Genomic DNA, 23,621 nt, shown 5'->3' with positions numbered 1-23,621 from the left:
AGGGGAAATCGCGCGAACGAATTATCCTTTGAATTTGCGAAGAGCAGCGAGTGAGAAACGGTATTCGGCAAAAATTGTCGGCGCGTTATTGCGACCGTGGCAGAACGTGCGCGTCGTTTCGCCCAACGCCAAGCGAAAACAGAAAGGAAAACGGTGATGGAATCCGTCGGCCGATTGTTTCGGCCAGCCGTTTTCATCGGAACAGTTTTCGCGGTGCGGGCGTGGACGAATGCACACGGGGGGGGGGGGGAACTTAGTTTGCCGAATTACCGGCAGCGATCGTTTAGATAAACAAATTGTTGAGGTCGCCGCGACGATCGACAGCCGATCGATCGATCGGCTTTTTAATCGTCAGTGTAGCGGCCAATTCCGGGGGAGTTTCGACCGGTCCCGTGAATTCCCAATTGCCGTTCCTCCGAATTGGAATTTCGATGCTCGGCTTTCGGTTCTCGACCGACATCCTCTCGCGCGATGTTTCTGTGTGTTCTCGATCCCTTGAGCGAGCTCACAGGCAACGAACAAGACGAACGAAAAACATGAAAATGTTTTCTTAACTCTGGATTTTTAACGCTTTTGTGAAAGCGAACATCGGAAAATTCTTGTACTAATTCATAGACTACGTTTCCAAATTTTTCACATGACGGCGTTAAATCTGTTGATAGAAGTGGTATAAAGACATCTTGTGACAAAGACGACGTAACGGGTTCTGTTTCGAAGTGGACCGATTTTGAAATAGTATAAGTGTTAGGCGTGTTCCTACCGGTGGCAATAAGTAGAAACGGTGCGCAATGAACAGACACGTCAGGCGTCACCCGAATTCTATCGAACTATTCATCTCATTCCCCATCACTCTCCCCATACAAAATCCACGAGAAGACGGAGGAATGTCAATGTTAATAAATTTTAACATCAACATACAGTCAACTCTCGATATATGTCAACAATACGGGCCAGCATCGTGTATCGTCCGAGAGGCCTCTCGAGCTTCGCGGCCACTCACGGGTATACCCCGCGGTAGTGAGGATAATTCCGCGACGTTTATCATCCAGGCCTTGGCGACATATATAGAGAAATCACCGTATTTCACTATCTTCTTGCAACATAAAAATTGTCTGAATCAATTGCAAGTCGGAGTAGTCATTAAGAAATGTCTATCTCTCTCTCAAAAAAAAAAAAAACCAAATTGTTTTGTGCTGCTCTACCGTTTCAGACTGCACTCACACCTTTCTCTCATAAATGCATAAAATCCGCCGTCTAATTATCACTGCCGATTTCGCACCGCGATTTTACATTTCCCTATACTCCAGTCATCAGAAAATTCATATACTACTGGACCCCTCGATCGCAACAATTAATAATCACGTAGAGCAGCAGGCTCCGCGCGGGAAGAGCGCAACAAAGCAGAAAGAGAAACTCGAAGGCGCATCGATAATTCAAATTTCCTGGTTCCCGGGAATCGAAGCGGCGAGTTAATCGCCAGGGAAACGACGTCACGGGTACACCGAGCGGAGAGAAACCGGGAGATCCTGGAACGAGAAGCGACGGCAAAAATTGCGGAGCATCGGCGTGAATTGCCTGAGCGGAGCGGTGCGGAGCGGAGTTGGAGCGTTGGCGCGGCGGACACGACACGCCGCCTGGGGCGCCTGGCGCCCGCAATTTACCTGCGAAACATTTCCGGCCGAACGAAAAACGGTCGGGGCCCCGAACACGATCGATTCCACGCGAATTACATCGGGGAATGCGCGCTCGGATCCGTCCTCCGACGACCGAATTCACCGGGGCTGCGGATTATTCAAGGCCGACAGTCAATCCATCTACCCGCGGGTTTATACGCGTCATTTTTCATTAACTCCGACGAGCCACAAGAGAACGGACCCTTCTCGAACCACGGAAACCGCCACGATCCTGTGTCTTTCGTGATCTTTCGTCTCCGAAGATCTTCGATGTTCAACAATCTTCCGACCGAGGATCTTCGGTCTTCGACGAGCTTCAATGTTTGACGATCTTCAGTCGTCAACCAACTTCAGATCATTTGATCTTTAACGATCAGTTTTCCACGATCTTCAGCCTTCGACAATCTCCCGGCTTCCAAGATCTTCAATTACACGTATACGGGGACTAAGACCACATGTCTGCGACAGCTGATCGTCCACGATGTTTTGCACACAACGCACCTACTCTAGGGAATATTAAAACAATAAATTGTCTTTGTAGCAGAGAAAAAGTGATGGACTGTCCAATTGTATAAAATTAATTTGACAATGCTTCGATCGTCGGGTTTATGAAAGGAAGTTCTCCATAAATGTCTCAATCATAAAGGTCTCAATAAATTGCATGAGATGAAGACTTAAATGGACGCAAGCGGGCAGCGGTGGACTGAGAATTACGCGAATCGCGTGGCCCTAATCGAAACGATGGCAGTCGGGTTTCGGTGTGGAGACAAAGGAGGCCGTGTTCGGGTAGCAAGCGAATTTCTGGAACGGCGGATTAAAAGAATCGGCGGGGCGCCGTATCTGCGAGAGATCCTAGTCGGAACTGGGTCCCGGCTATCTGGAATCGTTAGGCCCGGGCCCTAGAGATCCTGGAACGGGCGATTCCAGGACGCCGAGGGGGCCCGAGCGAACGAGACCGGGAGAGAGGGAGAGATAGAGAGAGGGCTGCACGATCTCTTCTCCAGAGCATGTGGAATTATGTAAGATCGCGGGTCGTCTGGAATTCGCATGGGCGGCGCCCTTTTTGAATCGCGAATCCTTTCTCGGAAGAAGAGAGACGGATCTCCTGGCGTATCCTGCCGGCCGGGAGGCAACCGAGCGTGCAATCGCGGCTAGTCGATCGAGTTCCCCGTGCCCGACAACCTGGATCCAATGATATATCAAATCGATAGGCGCAGGAAGAAAAATACCTGGGAGGCCGGCCACAATTTAGAGCATAACTCCGCGGCCAACAAAAACCGACGCGCGGCGAGGAAAACCGGGATATTTACGAATTGGATGAAAATGGTCTCGGCGGAGGCCGTTCGTCGTCGACCAACACCGAAAATTGAAGAGACAGATCAGCGAAAAATAGAGACAGGAGTTTAATTACGACTTTGTTTAAATGAAGGAAGAGGAAGAAAAACGAAAGATAGAAGCGTGGAAAATTCCTGGAAATCTGGAACATACCTGGAAACCGATTACGATGAAAAGGAAAACTGAACATGACAATTCGAAGATTTATAAACGCGTTGGAGTTTGATTAGAATTTTCAGTAATTGGAACAAGAGGGGGGCAGCTAAACAGAGCACTCTAGAAAATCCAAGCAGAAAGATAAGAAACCGGAAAGATTAAATTACCCAGTGCTCGATTAGAAAAATAAAAACTGAAAAATATAAAATATATAAAATTCGAAAAATAGCAACAGCAGCCTGATTGCAGTTTAGAGCAACTCGTGCTCGAGTAAGAAGGAAAACTAATTCGAGGAGAGTTATGGAAAAGGGGAACAGCGCGGAGCCTGATTAGAATTGGGAGTAGAATCGAAAGGAGAAATTTCTGGAATAGCGAAGCCCGCGAAGGAGCAGTCAAAGAGGAGCAGGAAAGAGCAGAAAGCGGTCCGCGAAAACCGGCGAATCGACGTCGAACGACGAACAAAGAAAGGAAAGGAGGCCCCGCGAGAAAGAGGGAGAGAAGGAGGCCGTATAAAAGAAGGGGCGCAGAAAGGGGCCCGAGAACGTTGGGGACCACCCGAGAGAGGAGTTCAGGACTGGTTGGGAACCGGCGGCGCACGCCATACCTTTGGGGGGTCCCTTATCTTCCGCGTCTGCTCGGGACCATCCGGGACTGGCAAGACCTGTCCGCGAACCTTTTGCTCCCGCGAGGATTCTGCATCCTATTATCGATCAATAGCTACATACACTCTTACATAACGCGTCGCCGTCCCGGAGCCGGCTTGCTTTTCGAACGGGCAGGTTTCGATTCACTCATTCCCAAGCGAAACCGAAGATCCGTTCACAGCAAACAAAAATTAGCAAGTACGTCTCCGAGGCTGAGAAAAATTAATTTTCATTCGCCAGATTGGCAGAAATGAACGTCAAACATATTAATTGAGTTGTTACTTCATTTTCGAAGTCCGTTTCGCAAATAAAAAGTTCGCAAGTGGCATGGCTTCTTCAAGTTTGTAGAATAAGGTAATACAATCCGCTTGCAACGAACACGATAATTTTAAACATCATTTCGAGTGAATTTATCAGCGAATGCTCGTTGAAGGCATGCGTATCATTGAGCCGACGAGGGAAAGCGACTTCTCGCGACTCCAGGAAGCAAAATGGCGCCGCTGGAGGGCCCGAAGAATCTCCAAGGCCTCCGGTGCCGAAGCGATTGATCATCGCGGTATATAATACGTCTGAAAAGTCCCGGCCACAGTCCTCGCAATTACCGGGGAATCCTCAGAACGAAATCGTTCGTTGAAAAGGCGGAGCGTGATGCGTCCACGGTCTTCCGGGACACCGGGGGTAGCATCATGCGAAGGGAGAGGGGCTCGCGAACAGGTCTGAGGAATATAAATTTCGAAAGTTTATCGCGGAATCGCATGCAGGCTAATGTCGCTTTATTACAGCGTCGAAAGGCGACGTCGACGTCGAAATAACCGGCGTGGCAGCAGCGTACGCGAGGTATCCCCCATCCCTCCTCCCACGGCATCGTCAGGCAACTTGCTAACCGGCAATAATTATCGGTGAACTATCAACAGAATTATATATTGTGCGCCCGCGAGTCGTCTTTGCGCCTCAGCATGCAACAAACTCCGCGGAATACGCGGCCCTCCGTGAACGCTCCGACATTAATAACGCGAAATGGTCCCCGAGAAGGTACCGGCCGTGGTACCGGCCGCGACCCGCGAGCCTAATCGCCCGTTCGAGGACGGCCTCCCGAAAAAACACCGACAGACGTGTCCCCCGTCGCGGTTCCGTGCTCAACCCGTTTGCATCATGACTAGTTCTATTTAAAATAAAAATTGTGTGCACTCGTTGCAAGGTACAGGTGCCATTTCGGAATGTCTTCATTCCCTTAATAATTTTAGTGGTTGAAAAGTTGTGCATCGATACTCTCCATTTTTTTAAACGTTTCTGCTCCTTCAATTTACAGCTAGCCATTTTTGTCATATATGCATAAAATGAATCGAGTTTCTATTAGGGCACAGAAGTTGTAATGGAGAAATCGTAAGTTAATGGGTTACGTGATGGTAGCCGGCGACCGATCGGTTGAGATCGGTTCCGATCCAACGTTAGGATCCGCGAAAAAGGGAAGCAAGGGCGGCAAGCCTCGCAAAGGGAGAAAAGGGAGAGCAAGAGAGAGAGAGTGAGTGAAACGGTAGTTGAGAAATGGTGCAGGGCTACCCGCAGAGCACGCTACTTGCTGTGGCAGCTTCACGAAGGAAAGACAAAGGAGGGCCCACGCTTTCATCCTTGCCGACATTAAGGTACCTACCGTATACGCCCTTTTGGGACACAATAAGGTCCGCATGCGGGTCCAACGGATCTCACGTCTTCTACGTACGCGCACGGCTTTCTTCACAATGAGAATCTCTCTCTTTCTCCTCTACTGCCTCCTCCCTCTCCTCTCTCTCTCCCCCCTAAACCCCTTCTACTTGTCTTTCTATCGTTCGATCTCTTTTCTGCACGCTGCCGCCCTCTTTTCGCTCCCTTTCGATTTTCTCTCAGCTTTTGTTTGTCCTCGCTCGCTGTCTAGCCTCGCTGCCTTTCCTCCTCCCCGGCCCCGCCTGCCCCCTCGATCTCGGAGCATCTTCGCGCCCCCCTCCTCCGCCGCGGTGTCCCCTAAGATTCGGCCAAGAGTCCTCGCGAATAATTGTCCCCCTTCGACCGTGAGAAACCGAACCCGATCGCGCGAATCGGCACTTTGCTTCGGGATTGTCGCTACTTTGCGGGTTCAAACGCGGTCAAACCACTGCAAACTGGGACTAGCGGGCATCCTAACTGCATTTTACAATCGTCGTTCGGTGGAGATTCTCGTCTAGACACTGTCTAAACATTTTGGGACCCTCCCAAGGGTTTCAACCCTTGATCTTTACTCCTGAAAAGGTTGTAGGACATTTTCCAAGCGAATGCTTCTTCTTAAAAAGAAAATAGAAATCCCTTTCATGTACCATAAAATTATGATGCTCGATAGGTGTTCTAATCGTCGAACTCAAATCTCGCCTAACACGTTCTTTAACATGTTTTTTCCAGATTTGTTAGTTCGATTAAAATTAGCTATTAAAGGAAGAAAGGAATTGGCAGCCGGCTCCAGTTTCTCGTGTCCGACGCAGAAATTTTTGATTCTGCACAAAAATCCGCAGTCCACCGGTCGCGATCGGGCGTCGCGCGAGCCGATCGCGATTTCTCCGACTAATTGCCGAAGTAAATTGTTTTTAACCGCGTGCTCCACCGTCGAGGATCGTGCCCGCCCTAATTATCGTCAATATTGTCCCCTGTCCCGCGATCCAGGGAGAGAGAAAGAAAGAGAGAGAGAGGACGATCCAGCAAAACTTTGATTGCATTTCCAAGGTGCTTCAGAATAATAACCTTTCCCTGGCGTTTCACTTCCGCGAAATACCGGGGTAATTGCGGGAAACGGGCCTCGAGGTCTGCGGAAGCGCGCGGCAAGTCAAACATTATTACGTTCGAGTCGCCTCGACTCGATCTATCAAAAGTTGAATTGCGTTCGCCCCGGTGTCCTCGCGAATCCGGAGAGCACAATAATGCCAACGTTGGCTCGCGGGGCCAACCGGAGCGCGCTCCCGGGGCCAAACAGCTCGACGAGCTTCGTACCACGGAAGATTGTGTTTATTCTCAATCCTGGCAAGCCTCGTACGTTGCTCGGGTCAAAAATCACCCATTTAATATTCTACGTACCGTACGATATTTTATTTCTTTACGATCGTGTTGTAATTTAATGCATTTGTTCTATTTCTTTAGTGCAAATATTCTCTCGACCACCACATTCGCGAATAAATTCCACCAGAGACGGTACTATTTTCTATCGTTGCTGAACAGACAAAATGGAGAGGCTCTGACGTGAACGGAGCAGGTAAAAGTATCGAGTAACCGCCTCTATAATAAAAGTGGCATGTGCTACGCCAGGCAAACATTGTTGCAGAGGCCAAGATTATCGACTACGATGATAAATTCTCTATTCCAGCGAGGACCTAATTTATTCCGGCTCTCGAGGTTTACAGTCCCGGTGGCTAGCAGTGCCACTCGACTTCCGTCTCGAGCGGAGCGTGACACCGGCAGGTTTTAAAGCGTCGCGGCAAATTCGAGCAGGAAAGAAATGTCGTGCAGTTAGGCCTGGGGTTAGGCCTTCTCCTCCTCGCTGTCATGACTAACGCTAATCGAGCCACCTAATTACGAATGCGTGCCGCAAAGCGTATCGAGGCATCGAGTGTCGAGCGATACGACCCTGTCCCCGGCTCGAAGACGGCCGCGCGTTTCTCGAATCTTCGTAGGCTTTTCCTACAACCCAGCCCCGTGTCCCCTAAACCCCACCTCCTATTTTTCAACTCCTCTGTCCTTCCCGCTGGAACTTTATTACGGCCAGACATGCAGGCCGATACGACAACGTCGCGAAATTTATTGGACCGTTCGGAGACTAACGAACGACCACTCGCGAAACGATCGAGACGATTTTCACTGGAAGTCGATGTGCACCCTTGAGAACGTGGAGTTCTTTCGTTCAACAATTTGGACGTTAGAATCAATCTTACATGTGCCGTAGACCCTCAAAAACGAATGTGGATTTATTCGTGTGAACCAGTTCCTCGCGAATACAGTGATTTCTCTATACATGTCGCCAAGACCTGGACGATAAATGTCGCAGAATTATCCCCGCTACCGCGGGTACACCTCGAGGCCTCGGACGCCCGAAGGGTGTAAACATAACACCGCTTGGGTATGTCTCCTGGACGATATACGACGCTGGCAGTGAGAAATGATGAGGCATGAGCAATGCTGGAATGAGTAACATGTAAGACAAAAGTTTAGAGACGTTGAAAGAATTTATAAATATCATTATTTTTAGAATTATTAATTTAAGATTAGAAGGAATATGGATTCACGATTGATCTCAGGTAAGTTTGTGTACACATTTCGTCGTTGACGACGGAGAATTATAGAAACGTTGAACACCGTAGCGTTAAATGTGTTGTGCTGTTCCGAGAGTTCGACGCTCAAAGATTTTCGATCCCGACCTTCGTTTTCTCGAGGAACGAAGAAACCTTTGCAACCAAAGCAGAGCGAAGGAAAGTTGCGAGAGGTTCGAGCACGGCAGCAGCCGGGAAAGGTGCCAATTAAAGGCCACCGTTTACTCGAGAGCGGAAAAAGGTCTCGCGTGCTCGATAATTTCCGATCCAGCGAGAAGGCGTAGGAGGAAGTCGAGGAGGATCCTGTGCGTGATTCCGGAAGCGGAACGACACGACGACGGTTTGTTCCAGTCGGTTCCTGGCCGCGTCGCGTCGCGTCGCGTCGTTGCAACGAACGGGAAACAAGAGACAGACGTCGCTGACGGACACGCGAATTCGACGTTGAACGTCGGCGGAACGTTTAATTTGACGGCAGCGACGAAGACGTAATTTACTTGACGTGATTCGCCTCGGAACAGCAAATGGTACCGAATTTTTACATCGGAATCCCATCAACCTTAACTTCGGTTATTCAAGATCCATTTGTCAGAACTATGTTCCGCAAACTTCCATGCAATTACTAACTTTACGACTACGCCGGAGGAATACTGCAGAAGACGGTGCAGAATTTAAAGGAGTATATTAAATTCGCGTTTTATCGTTTGTTAACGCGTCGAAGAGATTTTAAACGTATAAGATTGGACAGCGGAATTTATGACGAAAATGAGTAGGTGTAATTTAGAACGGTGGAAACATTAGAAGAATTTATACTGTTATATTATCTTCAAAGAAAATAAGTTTCTATTTCAGTTTGTCGCGATTCAGCTAGAAAATTCGTATTGCGCATAACGATCCGGTGTCTATTTATTTTAGACTTATTCAACAGCAGTTTTATCTGATTTCCCATTGAGATTCATACTGATAGGCTTCCGGCAAGTAATGTGATAAGACGCCATAAAGTGTAGAGAGGTTCGAGTGGTTTTCGTTTAACGAAACTTCGAAGGAATAGCCACGGAATCTAGCCCAGATAAATTGCCAGCAGAGCCGCAGACTTGTTAGTACATAACTACCGGCTCGAAATCGATCGTTTTTCCAGAGGGAATCGTGTTAAGGGCGGAGGGTCGATTGCCCGAGAAGTGGAGTTTCGTGAGTGTTCGTCCAGTTCTATGGAAGAATTCGGGGCCGTTCTGATCTTAACGCATCTCCCCGACAGACCTCATTACAGCATCTGCACCGATGTTAAGATCTTGTCGCGATACGCGACCCCACCGGACGGTTTCTGAATCATTCGCCACCCTTGACGAATCTCCGAGGAACGACTTTCCCTGATCGGATAGGGAATCGCCGATGAACCGTGGTCAATTTCCAAGATCGGTGCGAGGATTAAAAAGTCACGAGGACAAGTCTCTCGAAAAGACTCGAGTCACGAGGAGAATGATCATTTCCATGAGCAGATTCCTTGCGAAATATCGTGCAAGAATATCTTCGACACTATTAAACCGCTTATACGTCCTGAATAAATTGCCAAACGAGCGGGACCGGGCCGATGAAAGTAATAATAAACTGTCGAAGCTCGTACTACTCTCGAGGAAATTACTGATTTCTGCACGATTTTAAAGAAAACGAACCAGGTCTCTCTGTCTCTCTCTCTCTCAGCCACGAAATATGTACCGTCCTCGCTGGCAAAGTACAGCCAGAAAAGTTCCAGGCGGTGAATTATCATTCCCGTTGCGCAACCACTGCGACAAAGGGAGCAAAAGTATTATGCAAATCCGAAATAATAACCGAGAGACCCGCGGCGCTTTCGCGATCGAGGCCGGGCTACGCTGTCCCGCGAAATTACGTTTCCGACGAGCGTTCGCCAAAAAGACGCGAGCCCGTCCCCCTTTCGCGAGCTGGTACCGCCAAGGACGACCTGGGGACTATAGCGTTGTCGCGAGCATTCGAGTCTAATTGTTTAGGAATTGCGCGAATCGCGGCCAATTAGCCGCATGCACACGACCGACACGAAACCCCCCTGTGGAGAAAGGTTGAATAATTTAAATTAATACGATGGTTCGGATGCCTAATAGCCGGTTCTCCGCCGGAGGACAACGGAGAACTTCTTTAATGTTCTTGTCCGCGGCTGGAACTCGTTGATTACACGGTTGATATCTGGGCACGTGATTCCGCGCATGAAAGATCCTCGATCGTGGAATCCTCAGGACTCGCGGTGCCTCCGAATGCATCGTGCGGTTGCTGAGGTCACGCGACCACTCGACCCTCTCGTTATGATTAATTCAGAAACCACCGGCTTCTCGAAAATGATTTTTACCTGATCTTCTAGACAACGGAAGGCATTACAATTTTTGTCTAAACTTTCTTTCGATGCCTCTCACCGATCTCGAAATATACAACGTGAAAGAGACACGTGCAGTTTACAAACTACTTCAATACCCTACTTCACGACCAACGTTATAACTTTGAGGAAAGTTATTAGTGCTGCGTATAAACAATTGGGTACATTCTTCGAATGTTAGTTAACAAATGTGCCAAGTTTGGGAATTTTTTTCCCAGTACATTCATTTTGAAAAATTCCCGAAAATTGTCTTATAATCCAAAATACCTGCTAACGCACTCGTGATGCTGATACGATGCGTCGACGCGACCATTTTGTAGATCTTACGCACATCCTATTTTGATAAGTTTACTCCCCGGTGACGTTCGAATTCTTTAAATAATTAACTTCGCATTCGCGAGACAACAAGAGGGAAAGTTTCCTCGGGAAGTTTCGAACGGATCGCAAGTTTCCAGTGGCGGAGGACAGCGACCAATTTAGACGCAAGAATTACTCGACGTGATCATTTTGCATCTTCCGTGAATATGCGGACGTTGCCGTGACACGCTGAGAAATTGCCTAGAAGAGTTTTTAAAGTTCCTGACGAAGAACGTCGCCGGATCAACAAAAGTTTAATAAAGTTGCGAGGCATGGATGACTAACGTAGAAAATTCGCATAATCCTCGAATATTTAGCAAACTAACTTCCGCCAATTATCCTCCATTGTCACATGATTCCAGGTACACAATAACAAATTTTCTGACAAGTAATAAATGCATTAAAGGACTCACCGGCGTGATGATCGTGCCATGCAAGAACACTGCAAAGAAGAGCCAGGGTCTTTCCACTTCCTGTGGGACTTTCCAAAAGACAGTTCTCTTCTTTTGTACAACCCTGTATAACCTGTGACAAAATTTCATACGGAATAATTAATGTTTCATTATTTCTTCTTATATAAATACTGTTCAAAGATGGTTTTGCTGGTACCTTATTCATCACAGCGATCTGGCAGGAGTACGGTTTCACAGGCAGCTTCACTTTAATTCCAGATATCATTTGTTCGTACTGAGGTATCACTTCAGGTACTACTTTATCTTCTTCCTCCTTGTTTGCACCTGGCAGTTCTCCAGTAGTTTTCAACTTCTTCTTTTGGTTCCGATGAAACCACTTTGTCTCCTGATAGGAATTATCAGAATCAGAATCACTGTGCGCTGCCTTACTTCCCTGGTTTTGGCCTGCATTTTTCTGATCCCATTTGAACAATGCATGTTTGCCTTTTGAACCTGATTGATATCCAAAGAGCGATCCCCCCTCTTCTTCATCAGTGTGCACGCTGTCTGTGGATTTTTGAAACTGAAGCATATTTGCTGCATTGGATTCAACCAGTTCTAGATCACTGTCCACTGATTCATCGCTAGAAATTTCAACGACATCCTTTCCGTCGAGCACTGTACTGTTATCCATCTGGAACTCATTCTCACTCGAATGACGTTTCTTCAAGCCCAGTCTGCTCATTCTGTAAGCACAATTAGAGTAAAAGATTGTTAGTTTCTCATAGAAAATGATATACTAATTCTGGAACAGTAGTGTACAGAGTCGGTAACGTAACATAACCTCAAACGTAAGCCGACTCGTAGTTACGAGAGTGATTACGAACCTGATTTCCTCGAGCCACTCTTCAATCTTTAATTTGATTACAGTGTAAATAACGTATCCAATTACTCCAGTAATTACACCGGCTACGAGCATCGGTCATCGATAATCAACGCAGTAAAGACACTTGACAGGTGAATCGCATGCAACAGTTGCGCCAAAATTATTGAACGCTTTCAGTCAGCAATTAGCTAAACTTATGCACATTTTATTTTATACTGAACACTACTGTGTACATTAATATTTTGCTCATGAACGTTAGGACAAGCTGAATACAACTCTTTGCGATTTAAATGATGTAAACACTATCAGTAGTCACATGATCACTGCGCCACGTGTGCGAGCTCGGGAAATTACCGCGCAAAATAGTGCTTCCATATATTTTTAAATAATAACGATTCAAGAAGGTGTATAGTGAAAAAGTTTAGTCAGAAAATAGCTGTTATCGCCGTTTTTTACATCTTGATCCATTTAAATCCATGAGATCGCTGAATTCTCTCAAAATCATTCGAGATAGCTAACCCGGTTACTTCAATTTTCGATTTAATTCGGTAATTTTTCTGGTAAGCTTGCATAATTTAATGAAAAATAAGGATTGAAGAGGTTGTGCAATAAAAGTAATTAGTCAGAAATTAACTATTATCATTGTTCTTTATATATACATCAATTTAAATTCATGAAAATGTTGAATTCTTCCAAAATCATTCAAGAAAGTATGTCACCCTGCCACTTCACCTTTTTCTCGTACAATTTATTAATTAAAAAAACAATTCAAAGGGTTATGCAGGGAAAATAATCAGTCAAAAAATAACATTTAATCATGCTCGTCGCGATTAAGTAGATTCTGCTCGACGAAAGCGATGGAATCTCACGAAATGATTCGAGAAAGGTGGTTCTGCTGCTCCAGTTCTCGATCATCGGATCGTTCCCAATGACGAGTCGTGTCCGAAACATAAATTTCCGAAACATACGAGATTGGACAGGTGGAAAGGCCGAGTCCCTCGCTCTTAATTCCGAAGCAGATCCGGCGACCTTCATAGAGGAGACACGTCTCCTTCAGGGAATATAATTTCCTGGTCGTGATTTATGGTTCCCGGTCGGTCCAACGTATCAAACTTCTGATTTACGTAGCTGTTGGTTCGGAGTTTCGAAACCGGCCCCGGTCAAAGAGGGCCAACGGAATTTAAAAGCCATGCCGGCGCGCGTGCGACTGGAATAAAGAATTTCACCGAGCCTATGGAGCATCTCGCGCCGAGCCGAGCCGAGCCGAGCCGAGGCGGGACGGGTCCTTATCAAGTTATCCAAAATTCCCATGCACGCTTTCTTTTCTCCCGTTCGGTGGTATCGTCAGGAACAGCCGTCGGATGTCCGCGTCACGTATATGTAATGACATTACCCGGCCTGACGAGCATTTTCAGCGCACGTTTCTTCGCCGAACGATCTCCTGACGCAAGAGAGTGGACGTCCCCTGCGTTTTCACACGGTCACGATACGTATCTTAACGATAACGCATGCTGCTGGATGAGAATGCTCGTTCGAACCTCGGTGTCCTATCTCTCTGTTCTCCGGCGAATCATCGCGGATATCCTGCGCGCGACCAAGGCTACCGTTTCTCCTGGAACGGAGACGGAGTCCCTCTCGACTGTGCGAGAAAGGTGTCCCGACGAAGTAATCGTCTCGAGGCCGAACGTTCCCGCACGGCGGCGTACTCGGATGAAATTCAATCGATCGTCCCGTCGTGTCGTGCTCTCCGGGTAGGAGCGACGACAAACACGTTTTTACGATCCGAAAATGTGATTCACTCCTCTCGGTTTCCGGCTTTGCGGCGTCTCGCCGCGCCGGCTTTACACTCGACGTAAGATCGCGTCGGCCGTGAGCTCGCCCAGCCACTGGACTGTAAGTTATGCACACCCGGTACGATGCCCATAAAACAGGCCGGAGGGTCCCACGGAGTCATTACTGGAAAGTGTGGCAAATTGCGTGTAACACCCCTCCCGAAACTGACAAAGCACCGGACGGGCTTTATGCGTCGCTAACCGCGCGACGTTTCGACTCTCGGGACTCAACTCTTTTCCGGGATCGCGGCCGGGAACGCGCGTTTGGCCGGTTGTGTAGGTCTGTCTGTCCGTCTGTCTGCCTGTCACCGGTCGGCGAAACGACGACGGGAGAATTAAACAGCGACCGGGGCAATTAAGCGCGACAAACAAACCGGCAGAACGCGATGAAAACGGGGACGTTAGGGACTCTCTCCGGGACCCGTGCGCGCGGCTTACGTTTCGCGCGCGAATTTCCAATTTGTCACGGCCGTCCCTCTCCGCCTCTGACGAATAACACCAGCGGTCATAACAACAACAATAACAATCGCCACTTCGATAAATTAACACGGAGCACGCCCAATTAATCAACGGGAAACGGTGGGGTGGCGGCGTGACGCCGGCGAATTATATCGTGTGTCAATGCGTCCGGGTCCCCGTCCGAGGAATTCCTTCGACAAAAGCGTCGAAAATATTTCCGATCGGTTCGGGGCACGAGAAAGGGGGAGAAATTATGGGCACGCAGGGTGGGGACGAGTGAGAGACAGAGATAGGGGGAAGAATGAAAAAAAAAATAGAAGGCAGAGATTCCCCTTGATATCCCGTGGTCACCCTATGCGAATCCGGGGAATCAAGCTTTCTCGTGTGGTCACGAAACCTCGCAGCACCGGCAGCCACCGGAGAGAAATATGAAATATAAATAAAACATATTCTTACCGGCGGCAAGTGCAATAAAAATGCGGGGAGATCAAGAGGGATGCAAGAGGAATACGTAATGGGGTCTTCTTTTCTGCTCTGCCTCCCCTTCGCCGCTGCTCTCTATCTCGTATCTCTTTTACCGGTCGACTGTGCCCTTCCTCTCTACCGCTTCGGTTTTATTCTCGCCCTTCTGCCCGACGAATCGCTCGACGGAAGCCGAAAACACGCTGTAAATCTCGAGCCGCGCGTGATAAGCCTTCCTTCCAGACGGACCCGATTGGCTCTGCTGTATAATAATTACCCGACTCTTCGTTCACTTTCGCTTCATATTCCAATTCAACTGTAGCTGGAGCAGTTTCCGCTAAACCAACCTTCGTTAACATTTTGAGTGCCCAATCAGCCGAGAAAATTCCATGAAATCAAAGTAACTGATTTAACGAAATTAACCCCCCTTGCACTACTATTTATCTTGTGATTATAATGATTAGAAGTTCTTCATCGTTCAGAATTTCGTAGAAAAAAGAGAAAGTTTATATTTATTGTATGCCTATGTTTTCTCCAAAGGATATATGTCAACTACAACAAAATAGAATTTTATTTCGGCTTAAAGGAAATTAATAACATACATATTCATTAGACTCTGTTCGGAATCTACATAGCGAGTCTGACTCGATATTGTAGGGTAAGGGGTTAAAATTGAAAAGTTAAGACGCATGATGCTAAATACAAACTTTTGCTGTAGTCATTCACTTGTAACAATTATATTACAGGTTTTGTGTGTTTCTAACAGAAACGAAGAGGTAAAATTCAAAATTGTGAAGGCATTGAAACAGTTAAAGAATATTGATAGGCATGTTAAATTTATTGAAAGGAGGCATACAGTTTTGCTCATCTTCTGTTCCTGGCAGTCGATTTTGTTTATTCTGCATTTAGGCTCGCTATTAATAATTACTCGTAGGTACTTGATTACCCAGTTGAGAAACAAACGCGAAGGTCACTGTCCACCCAGGAATCGACGATAAACATCGTCGTGGATTCCGTTTAGGAAGAAGATATCGGCGTTCTTCTGAGCATGGAGTAGCCGAGGAAGGATCAGCTCGCGACCTCGCAGAGTCCTCTAACTATGCTTTACGGCCGTCGAGTTGTTCGACGCGAGTTTCCATCATAATGCTTGCGATTCCTCGTTGTGCGAGGTCTCGCGTAGCTCACCGGTGACCCGTTCAGCTCACGGACTATTACCCGACTTCGCAAAGGTGGGGGGGGGGAGTCACCGAAAGAGAGAAACAATTCCATAAATGCTCGGCAGTATAGACCGGTGTTCGTCACCGAGGGTAAAGCCGGGCCTGGTCCCGGGGCAAACAAGCCAATAAACCGAACAAACGGTCGTCGGGACTTAATTAAGGAATGGCGACTGCATCTCCACGGCTGGCCGTGCCTTCATTTCGTCCGGCAGCTTTATCGCCGGTGCTTATCTATCGGCCGTGAGATAAGATAAAGAGGGGTCAGAGTTCACGGGGGTAGATAGCCACCCCCATACGGAGGAAAGTTTCGGGGATGGAAGAGAGCACCATATGCGAGAGAACGCTTCCCAGCGTTGCCCGGTTGGAAGAAAAGAAGGGTCCACCTCTATCCTTTCCTTCCGCTTCTTCTCCTCATCGAGACTTTTCCTCTTTGTTCTTACGGGACCGGGAAAAATAGACGTGCGCCCCGGCGAGACACGGGGAAGGCGAGGTTGGGGTCTCGAGAATCGAGTACGTCGTGTCCAGGAGCACGGCTGAAAGTAAAATAAAAGAATCATGCTGGCTGGGGACCGGGCGAAACTGTCCATGTGTAGCCCGTGCCAGCCATTCCCGCCGGGATGCATATGTTTTGTCCAGGATCACCCTTAAAGTCGAAGGATCGTTGTCGAAAGGGATACGATATCGTTCTTCCGGGGCCGAACAGCTTCGCCGACGTACGCGGCTCGATATCGTGTACCGATCTCGGGACCGGCGAAACGGGTGTAAAAATTTCTCGTCGACGAGATTTTCTCCGTTCGAGAAACAGACCCGGCAGCGTCCGAAAATTTTGTAATTTTTTGAACGAGTTTCAAAGCGCACGGCATTCCGGACGGACGCGGGATCGTAAAACGGCGGGCGTTTCTGGAATTTTAAAACGGCCCCGGCACGAAATATAAAATACCAAGTGGAAAATCGTAAAAGAGGAAAGTTCCCGGACGTGGAATTCGTGGAAACTCGGATTGTTCCCGAGAGCGGAATCCTTCCGCGGCGCAGGGACCTCCGAGCTTTCTTTCGGTGAAAGGTAATTATTAGCTACTCGGTCGGTCCTTATTGCGCACCGATGGCGAGGGTCGCTAAAGGTGGACTCGAGCACCGGCGGACAATAACTTTTCCACGGGGGCGGCCCAGGGACATCGATCAGATGCGATCACGCTGGAATTAGCCGTCCCTTGCAGGACTCCGGAGCTCCTTCGTCCTTCGTCCCCTACTCCTTCAGCCACCGGCCGAGGCAGTCTTCCATCGATCTCGGCGAAAGGTGGGACCAGCCTGCGGATTTCACGCGTTTCATTCGAAATTCGAGAAACTCGAAACGATAAGAACAGTCGAAGAAATTCCTAGACTGCGATCTAAGCAGGATGTTGGATTATTTGGAAGACCAAGAAGAAAGTCGACTTTTTGGGTAAACTCGCATAGGTCTACAAAACGTATATTTTAAATTTTCGTTACAGGCTCAAATAAAAAAGATGTAAAAAGTGCCATTTTTATTTTCTCATTTCTTTCTTACCAATTGCAATTTTTTCGAAATCTTTTTTGCATATCATTTGGAGAATCAATTTGAAAAAAGTTATACTGTTTTAAAGAGCCTTCAAATACTTTCGTGAGCCTGTGCACGTGGGTATTGTTGAGAGCGTCGCGAGAGAATAAATGGTACGAGTGACTGATTGACGAGTGACGATTGCGCGGTATTTTTACGGCCGAGCAGAGGGCGTGTCGAGGACGGAAAAAATTCGCGGCGTCGATAAGAAGCAGTGGGTGCCATTAAATGGCCCCTCGTAGGGTCCATCAAATATTAGGAACAGTTTCGGCTCCCGCATCCCAGTAGAGAAGGCGACTCGTTGTCTGACATTCTTCCTACACGGCCGCGAAAGTGAAAACGCGCGCGGGGTGGTGGCGGGGGTGTGGTTGGCCCATGAAATATGGATAGGTCTGGCCTCTCGCCACAAAAGAAAGCGTCACGGCGAATTAATCGGCCGGCGAGGAGCACACGCGAGATGTGTGATTTAATAAAAAAGCTTCCCGTCGACGGCGAAGGGGTGTGGAAACGGGCCGACGAACCCCCGTCGCGTAATAAGTTTAGTTTCTACGACGGAACGGCCATAAAGCAGGACGTGTGCTCGCAGCGTGGTGCCTTGTTCGGGTTTCGCGGGGACATTAGAGGGACATTTTTTCCTTTACGACTCGCGCCGGAGACATTGTTTCGCGGGACGCGACAACGACCCTGCAAAACGCCTGTAAAAATTGCTGCACGTCAACAAGAAAACACCCGGAAACCACCCTCGAAACTAGTTTACCAAATATTTGGGGACCTGACAATATCAATAACCAGACTGCGGATCTTTATGCAAAATAAAAATTGTTTGCACCAATTGCGGGACACAGGAGCTAAATAGGTGTTTATTTCTTGTAGTTTTATTGACACTATTATAATCTCCCAATAAGCTCCTAATTTTTTCTATTAGAAATATTGAAATTATAAATACGTTCCCAAGAGAAAATTTTTCTAACACTAAACCTACCGTGGCCGGTAAAATTGACCTTTTCAAACTTCTGCGTACAATTTCGTACATACAACATTATCACATCGCTATTTATCCTGACGACTTTTTTCAAAGTATGTATACAATGTATTCGTCGTATTGTTGTGTCGGTAATTTTAGTGTTAATAAACTTCTCTATCGAAGTAGATATTTAGACAAAACTGGTACGAAATCTAAAGAAATGCAATTTTGTTGTTAGTATAATTTAGTATTGGTTGTTCGAGTGTTCAAGAATATGTTTTAACACACTCTGAGATTCTTTTAGTCTCTACCGTATCAAATTAAACCCATATTGATCATGAATGCATAAAGTCCGTCTACCGACCGTTGTGTTCGAATTTTATTGGAATAGGAATAACGTATGAATAATCAATCGTCGTTTATTAGTCGAGTTATTTGTTTGAATAATAATTATGTATTCGCATCATGAATGCATGAGTTAGCGTTAGCAGCGAATCGCAAACTACATTCAATTTATTCGCTATTCTTTCATGCGTCGTATGTATAATGACTATTGCCCAACGTTCACATGTTTGTAGTTTGTTTTTGACTGCTAATCCTCTGACAATGGGATTTAGGTCCACCCACGGTTACAGACGTTCCATCCAAACTTCAAATTTTTTTAGTAGCCAGTTCGAATCATTTGTATAGCGTCCAATAGATCCAGTAGATCCAATAAATAAGATCACCGTTGATCTCAAAGATGTAGAAAAACGTGTAGAACAAAATTGATGCCGACGGATTGGAGTGCATTATTGAACCTAATGAGACAAACGTGTCTCTCGCAGCGATTCTACCCACGTTATCGTCTGTTTAAGAATTTTATAGGGTCCGAGAGACCCTAGTATTTTATCAGTGGAGGGTTGAACCTCGCGGAGCAAAGCGGAGCGGCAGTTTGAGGGTATTTATTACCGTCGATTTCCGTGATTAACGACGCCGCGGGTTAATTCGCGGCTCCGTGGGGGTACGCGATTAATTTAACGCGGACAGAAGGTGCCGGTTTGATTTAGTGAAGGCGGCGCAATTACTTGCTGGTTTCTTAACAAAGTATTTAATTCAGCCGGGCGACGCTTATCTTATTGCACATGCGATCTCGGAGGCCGCTGCTTTGATAATTGCATAGCCGGCGAAGCGGCCAACTCACGCCCGGTGACTTATTCAGGAAGTAACGATTTTATGTTCAGTCGTATACGCGTTCATTTATGCGCATTCGTTAGCGGCCGCGAGAAGGTGTCAATGATAACCGCGCGTTACGCGAGAGATTCGTTTTGTTTTTGCGCGAGTCGAGTCGAGCGTGAATTCCAAACAGAACCGAAAGCAACGACGTGCTGGAAGGTTTGCGGATTTCGTTCTCTACACGGGAACACACGGGGAGGGGGGCACAAAATCGGCGGCAATTTTTTCTTCGCTCGTTAACCTTGTTCCACGGTTCTGACATAAACACCCGGTGGTGGTGGCGGCTACGCCCGTGCGCGTAAAACCATCGGAGCATCGGAGGTTCGCGTATCAGCACGCGATCGTCGGCTCGTCACGCGCTGGACACTGTTAATTTTTCATACTTTATCGCATCCTCCCGCTTTATAATCGGCCCGGTCCTATTATTAATTCATTATCGCGGCAGCGGGCGGTCGTTTATGGTTGCCTCGCGCGTGTAACCGCCTTCGAGCCTCCATTAAAGCGTTGTTGCCAATTTTTTTCGCCCGCGTCAAACGGACCGCCGACAAAACTGCCAAGCAGGCATACGTCGCGTACTAGATCATGCGAAATCTCGAGCTCGTCGTCGAAGCTGCCGACTTTCTCGCGTACCGCTTCCACCTCGCGTGGAAGTGATTAGGGTGTGATTTCATTTCCGAGTTTCCCGGCACCGCGGGGCACCCGGGCCCTGCGAAACGGCAGGTTAAATGGCCGGTGCAAAAAACTCATAAAATAAGTTATAATTTGGCGCAGTCGGCGTCACGGTGCTCAATGTCCTGTGTGATCACCGTTCTCTCACTCGACTGAACTTTACCCCCCTGCTTTCTTCCTACGGGATCACTTGGTCCCCCATACCCTTGGCCATCCTTCGTCCTTAGATCTCTCTGTCCAACATAGTCCAGCATTTTTCATCCCTCTCTCTCTCTCTCTCTCTCTCACCCCCAGTCCTTCGCTTCGTCTCCTCGTCTCGTTCACGATGTACAACCCCCGTGCCTTTCGGACTGTTTCCACGATTCCACGATATTTTCGTCGCACGGAAGACGTCCTATCCAATTCCAGATTAATCGCAGGATCCAGCGGGGAGGTCAAGGGTCAGCGAGAAACAGAAACGCGATGGGATGGGGTGTACATGGGGTGGCTCGTGTCGACGCGTGGCTAGGATGCTGCACAGACGAGCCGTGTAGATGCTCGGATCGTATCCGCTTCCCGCTGATAATAAGTTGGTCACGGTGGGTTGGACAGTCTTCCTCAGAAGTCAACGGGGTGGTAATGGCGACGAGGGTGTCGCTGCTGCATTGTCGCAGCGGGAAGCGCGATTATTCGAGGTCATTTACAAGCGGGATCATACATTGTAACTGGACTCTGGATTTTATGATTCTCCCTTCTCTTACAGGGAAGACTCAATTTTATCTTCTACCCCCTCCCACAGTCTCCGCAGATTGATCCATTGGAATACTTGCGTCGATATTTTCAAGTTCTGCACTGTTTCACTGGAAGGATTCGATTTTATTTCACCTTCCACCTCCTCACGTCTGCTGACTGATTCATTAGCATTATTGGCAAGCAGTATTTCCTGATAAATTCATTTAGGAGGTTTTCGAGCCCCGTCTCGCGGCAACAAAATTAAGTACCGTATTCGACCGGAAACCGAAAGGCGTCGGTTGCATAAACCGGCGAAAGAAGTTGATAATGCAGCAGCAACGTCCGGGATGCGTCAGCCGGCGCGGCGTGTCTCCGTACGAAATTCTGCTCCGCGTCGCCTCGTCTCGTCTCGTCTCGCCTCTCAGCTCGGGGGCATAAAAGTTTTTACAGCTTTTCCCCGGATGGCCAGGCCAGATAATAAAGTTTTTGCGTTAAGCGAGGTCCCTGGTAGTCGGATCGATTACACGAGCAATAAACTAGATAAGCATAATTACGGTAATCGATGTTTCCTCGGCGAGCCGGGCCAGGGGCCAGAAGGACTGTGCACATGGTGCAGCGATCGTCGATCACCAGTTGCCACCTAAATCTTGTTTCGTCGTGGACAGAAAGCTTCGAAACAAGCGCTGGGATCCATTTAGAAGTATGACAAAATAATTAGCGAGCGGTTTGAATCGTAGTGTGCATTTTATTAAATTTTTAGTCGCATTTAACGCTAGAACTACCAAGCTCTGAATGCAACTGGCATACATTGCATTATAATAACAACAAAATTTGTTTAGATTTCGTATCAGTTTTGTTTAAAGATCTACTTCGATGGAGAAGTTTATTAAAAAATTTTCTCATGGAAACATATTTATAATTTCAATATTTCTAAAAGAAAGGATTCGGAGCGAGTCGTTTTGACTTATCCGGTAGTTCTAGTAATACACGTTGATAAAAATGTAATGGGGAAGTGAAAATTGTTGGAAAGTACGTATTTACCTAAAATAAGATATTAACATTATTTCTTTACGACACTGTACATAAAAATCACTAATGAGCGAACTGTGTTTTAGAGGACGATTAAGAGAGACACGTGTACTAAAAAAACTCTTCACTTCTGATGAAGTCTAATAAGTCTTTATGTATTTATGGCTTCTGAAAATTTTCACAAAATGCAAGAATATAAAATTCGAATTTCTTACGAGTTTTATTTATTTCAGATCTACGAAGATCCACTACCACTGAAAATAACATTTTATTTGACTCCATTTTCTGAAAATTCGTCTCCAAGAATTGCAGGTTGCATAAACATCCGTAGTCTAGTGAGTAATGAATGAAACAACATTGCTACACTATTTTTCAGGTATTTAACTATCTCAGCGATCAAAGTTCTTCCGTTTTAGACAAATATTTTGAAATCACACATTGGCCGGCTTTTCCCACTGTGCACCGTCCGGAGTGTCTCTGTTAAGTAAAAGTGTCTCCCCTCCTCTCGGTTAGGTCATAGGTCGTCGATGGAAAAACTGTGGATGGGACGCACCTGTCGTCCCCGCTGATAACCTATTTTAATGGGACGAGGACACGTCCCATCTTCCCGACTTTTCCCTGTCACGCGATACGATTAGGTTTAAGCGGCGATATCCTATTGGGACCGCTCTCTCTCGCACCGATACCCGTTTCACTCTTCAGCGTCCGACAAGCGATCTCTCGGCTTATCTCCGGGAAATAATCTGTTCATCCACACCGGGGGCTAATCCCCGGGGTTGATCCCCTTAAGCCCGCGATCCACAAACCGTCGCCGACGCGACGCGACACGACGCGACGGGCCAATCTGTGCGTCCGCACGAATAATCGTCCTCCCGGAGACCGAAAAGAAAAAGGGGTCTCCCAGTCGGGAAACTTCCAAAGACCTAGAGAGAGAGGAAACCGGGGCTGCGTTTAAACTGTCCGCTCGAGGGGAAAATTCTTTCGGAAGCAGGCTCCTTCCACCCGGAGAAGAGAGACGTTAATTTGTTCGGTCACTCGGGAACCGCTCCTTAATTGTTTCGGAGCAAAACGATCGTGCCCTGACATGTACCCGCAAAATTATATTTCAAAACCTGCATCTCACTCACTGATTAGATAATTTTAGGCACGCTGGCTTGTTTATGTCCAGGGTTATTTTTTTTTTTTTACTGTTTTCGTCTTTCAACAAATCTGGGAAAGTTCTGGGACACTGATTCTATTTTAATACTGTATGTCCCTTGGAAGGATTCAAAAGTGAAATTTTCGTACACACATAAACGACCCCGTGTGTTTTATAAGAAGGTACATTATATTTGACAAAATGCTGTCACTACACTGCGGATCTTTATGC

The 23,621-nt window shown here is 47.2% G+C and overlaps 1 protein-coding gene across 2 annotated transcripts in view; it reads right to left on the bottom strand.

Moving 5' to 3' along the window:
- LOC143354399 (Fanconi anemia group J protein homolog) overlaps positions 1-21,896 on the bottom strand; it is an 82,963-nt gene extending 61,067 nt beyond the window's left edge. Inside the window, exons 1-3 of one of the 2 annotated variants that reach the window (XM_076788447.1) lie at positions 21,778-21,896; positions 11,453-11,981; positions 11,257-11,368 (exon numbers count right to left, since the gene is read on the bottom strand). In XM_076788447.1, coding sequence (XP_076644562.1) covers positions 11,257-11,368; positions 11,453-11,980 — 640 coding nt within the window. In that variant the 5' untranslated portion in view covers position 11,981; positions 21,778-21,896. Of the gene's footprint in view, positions 1-11,256; positions 11,369-11,452; positions 11,982-12,122; positions 12,425-21,777 lie in introns of those variants that run through there. The other variant, XM_076788446.1, reaches the window with a different exon arrangement.
- Positions 21,897-23,621: the final 1,725 nt, after the last annotated feature.

This window comes from Halictus rubicundus, chromosome 5 (assembly GCF_050948215.1).
Source record: "Halictus rubicundus isolate RS-2024b chromosome 5, iyHalRubi1_principal, whole genome shotgun sequence".
NCBI lineage: Eukaryota > Metazoa > Arthropoda > Insecta > Hymenoptera > Halictidae > Halictus > Halictus rubicundus.
This window is presented reverse-complemented; position numbering and strand designations above follow the sequence as displayed.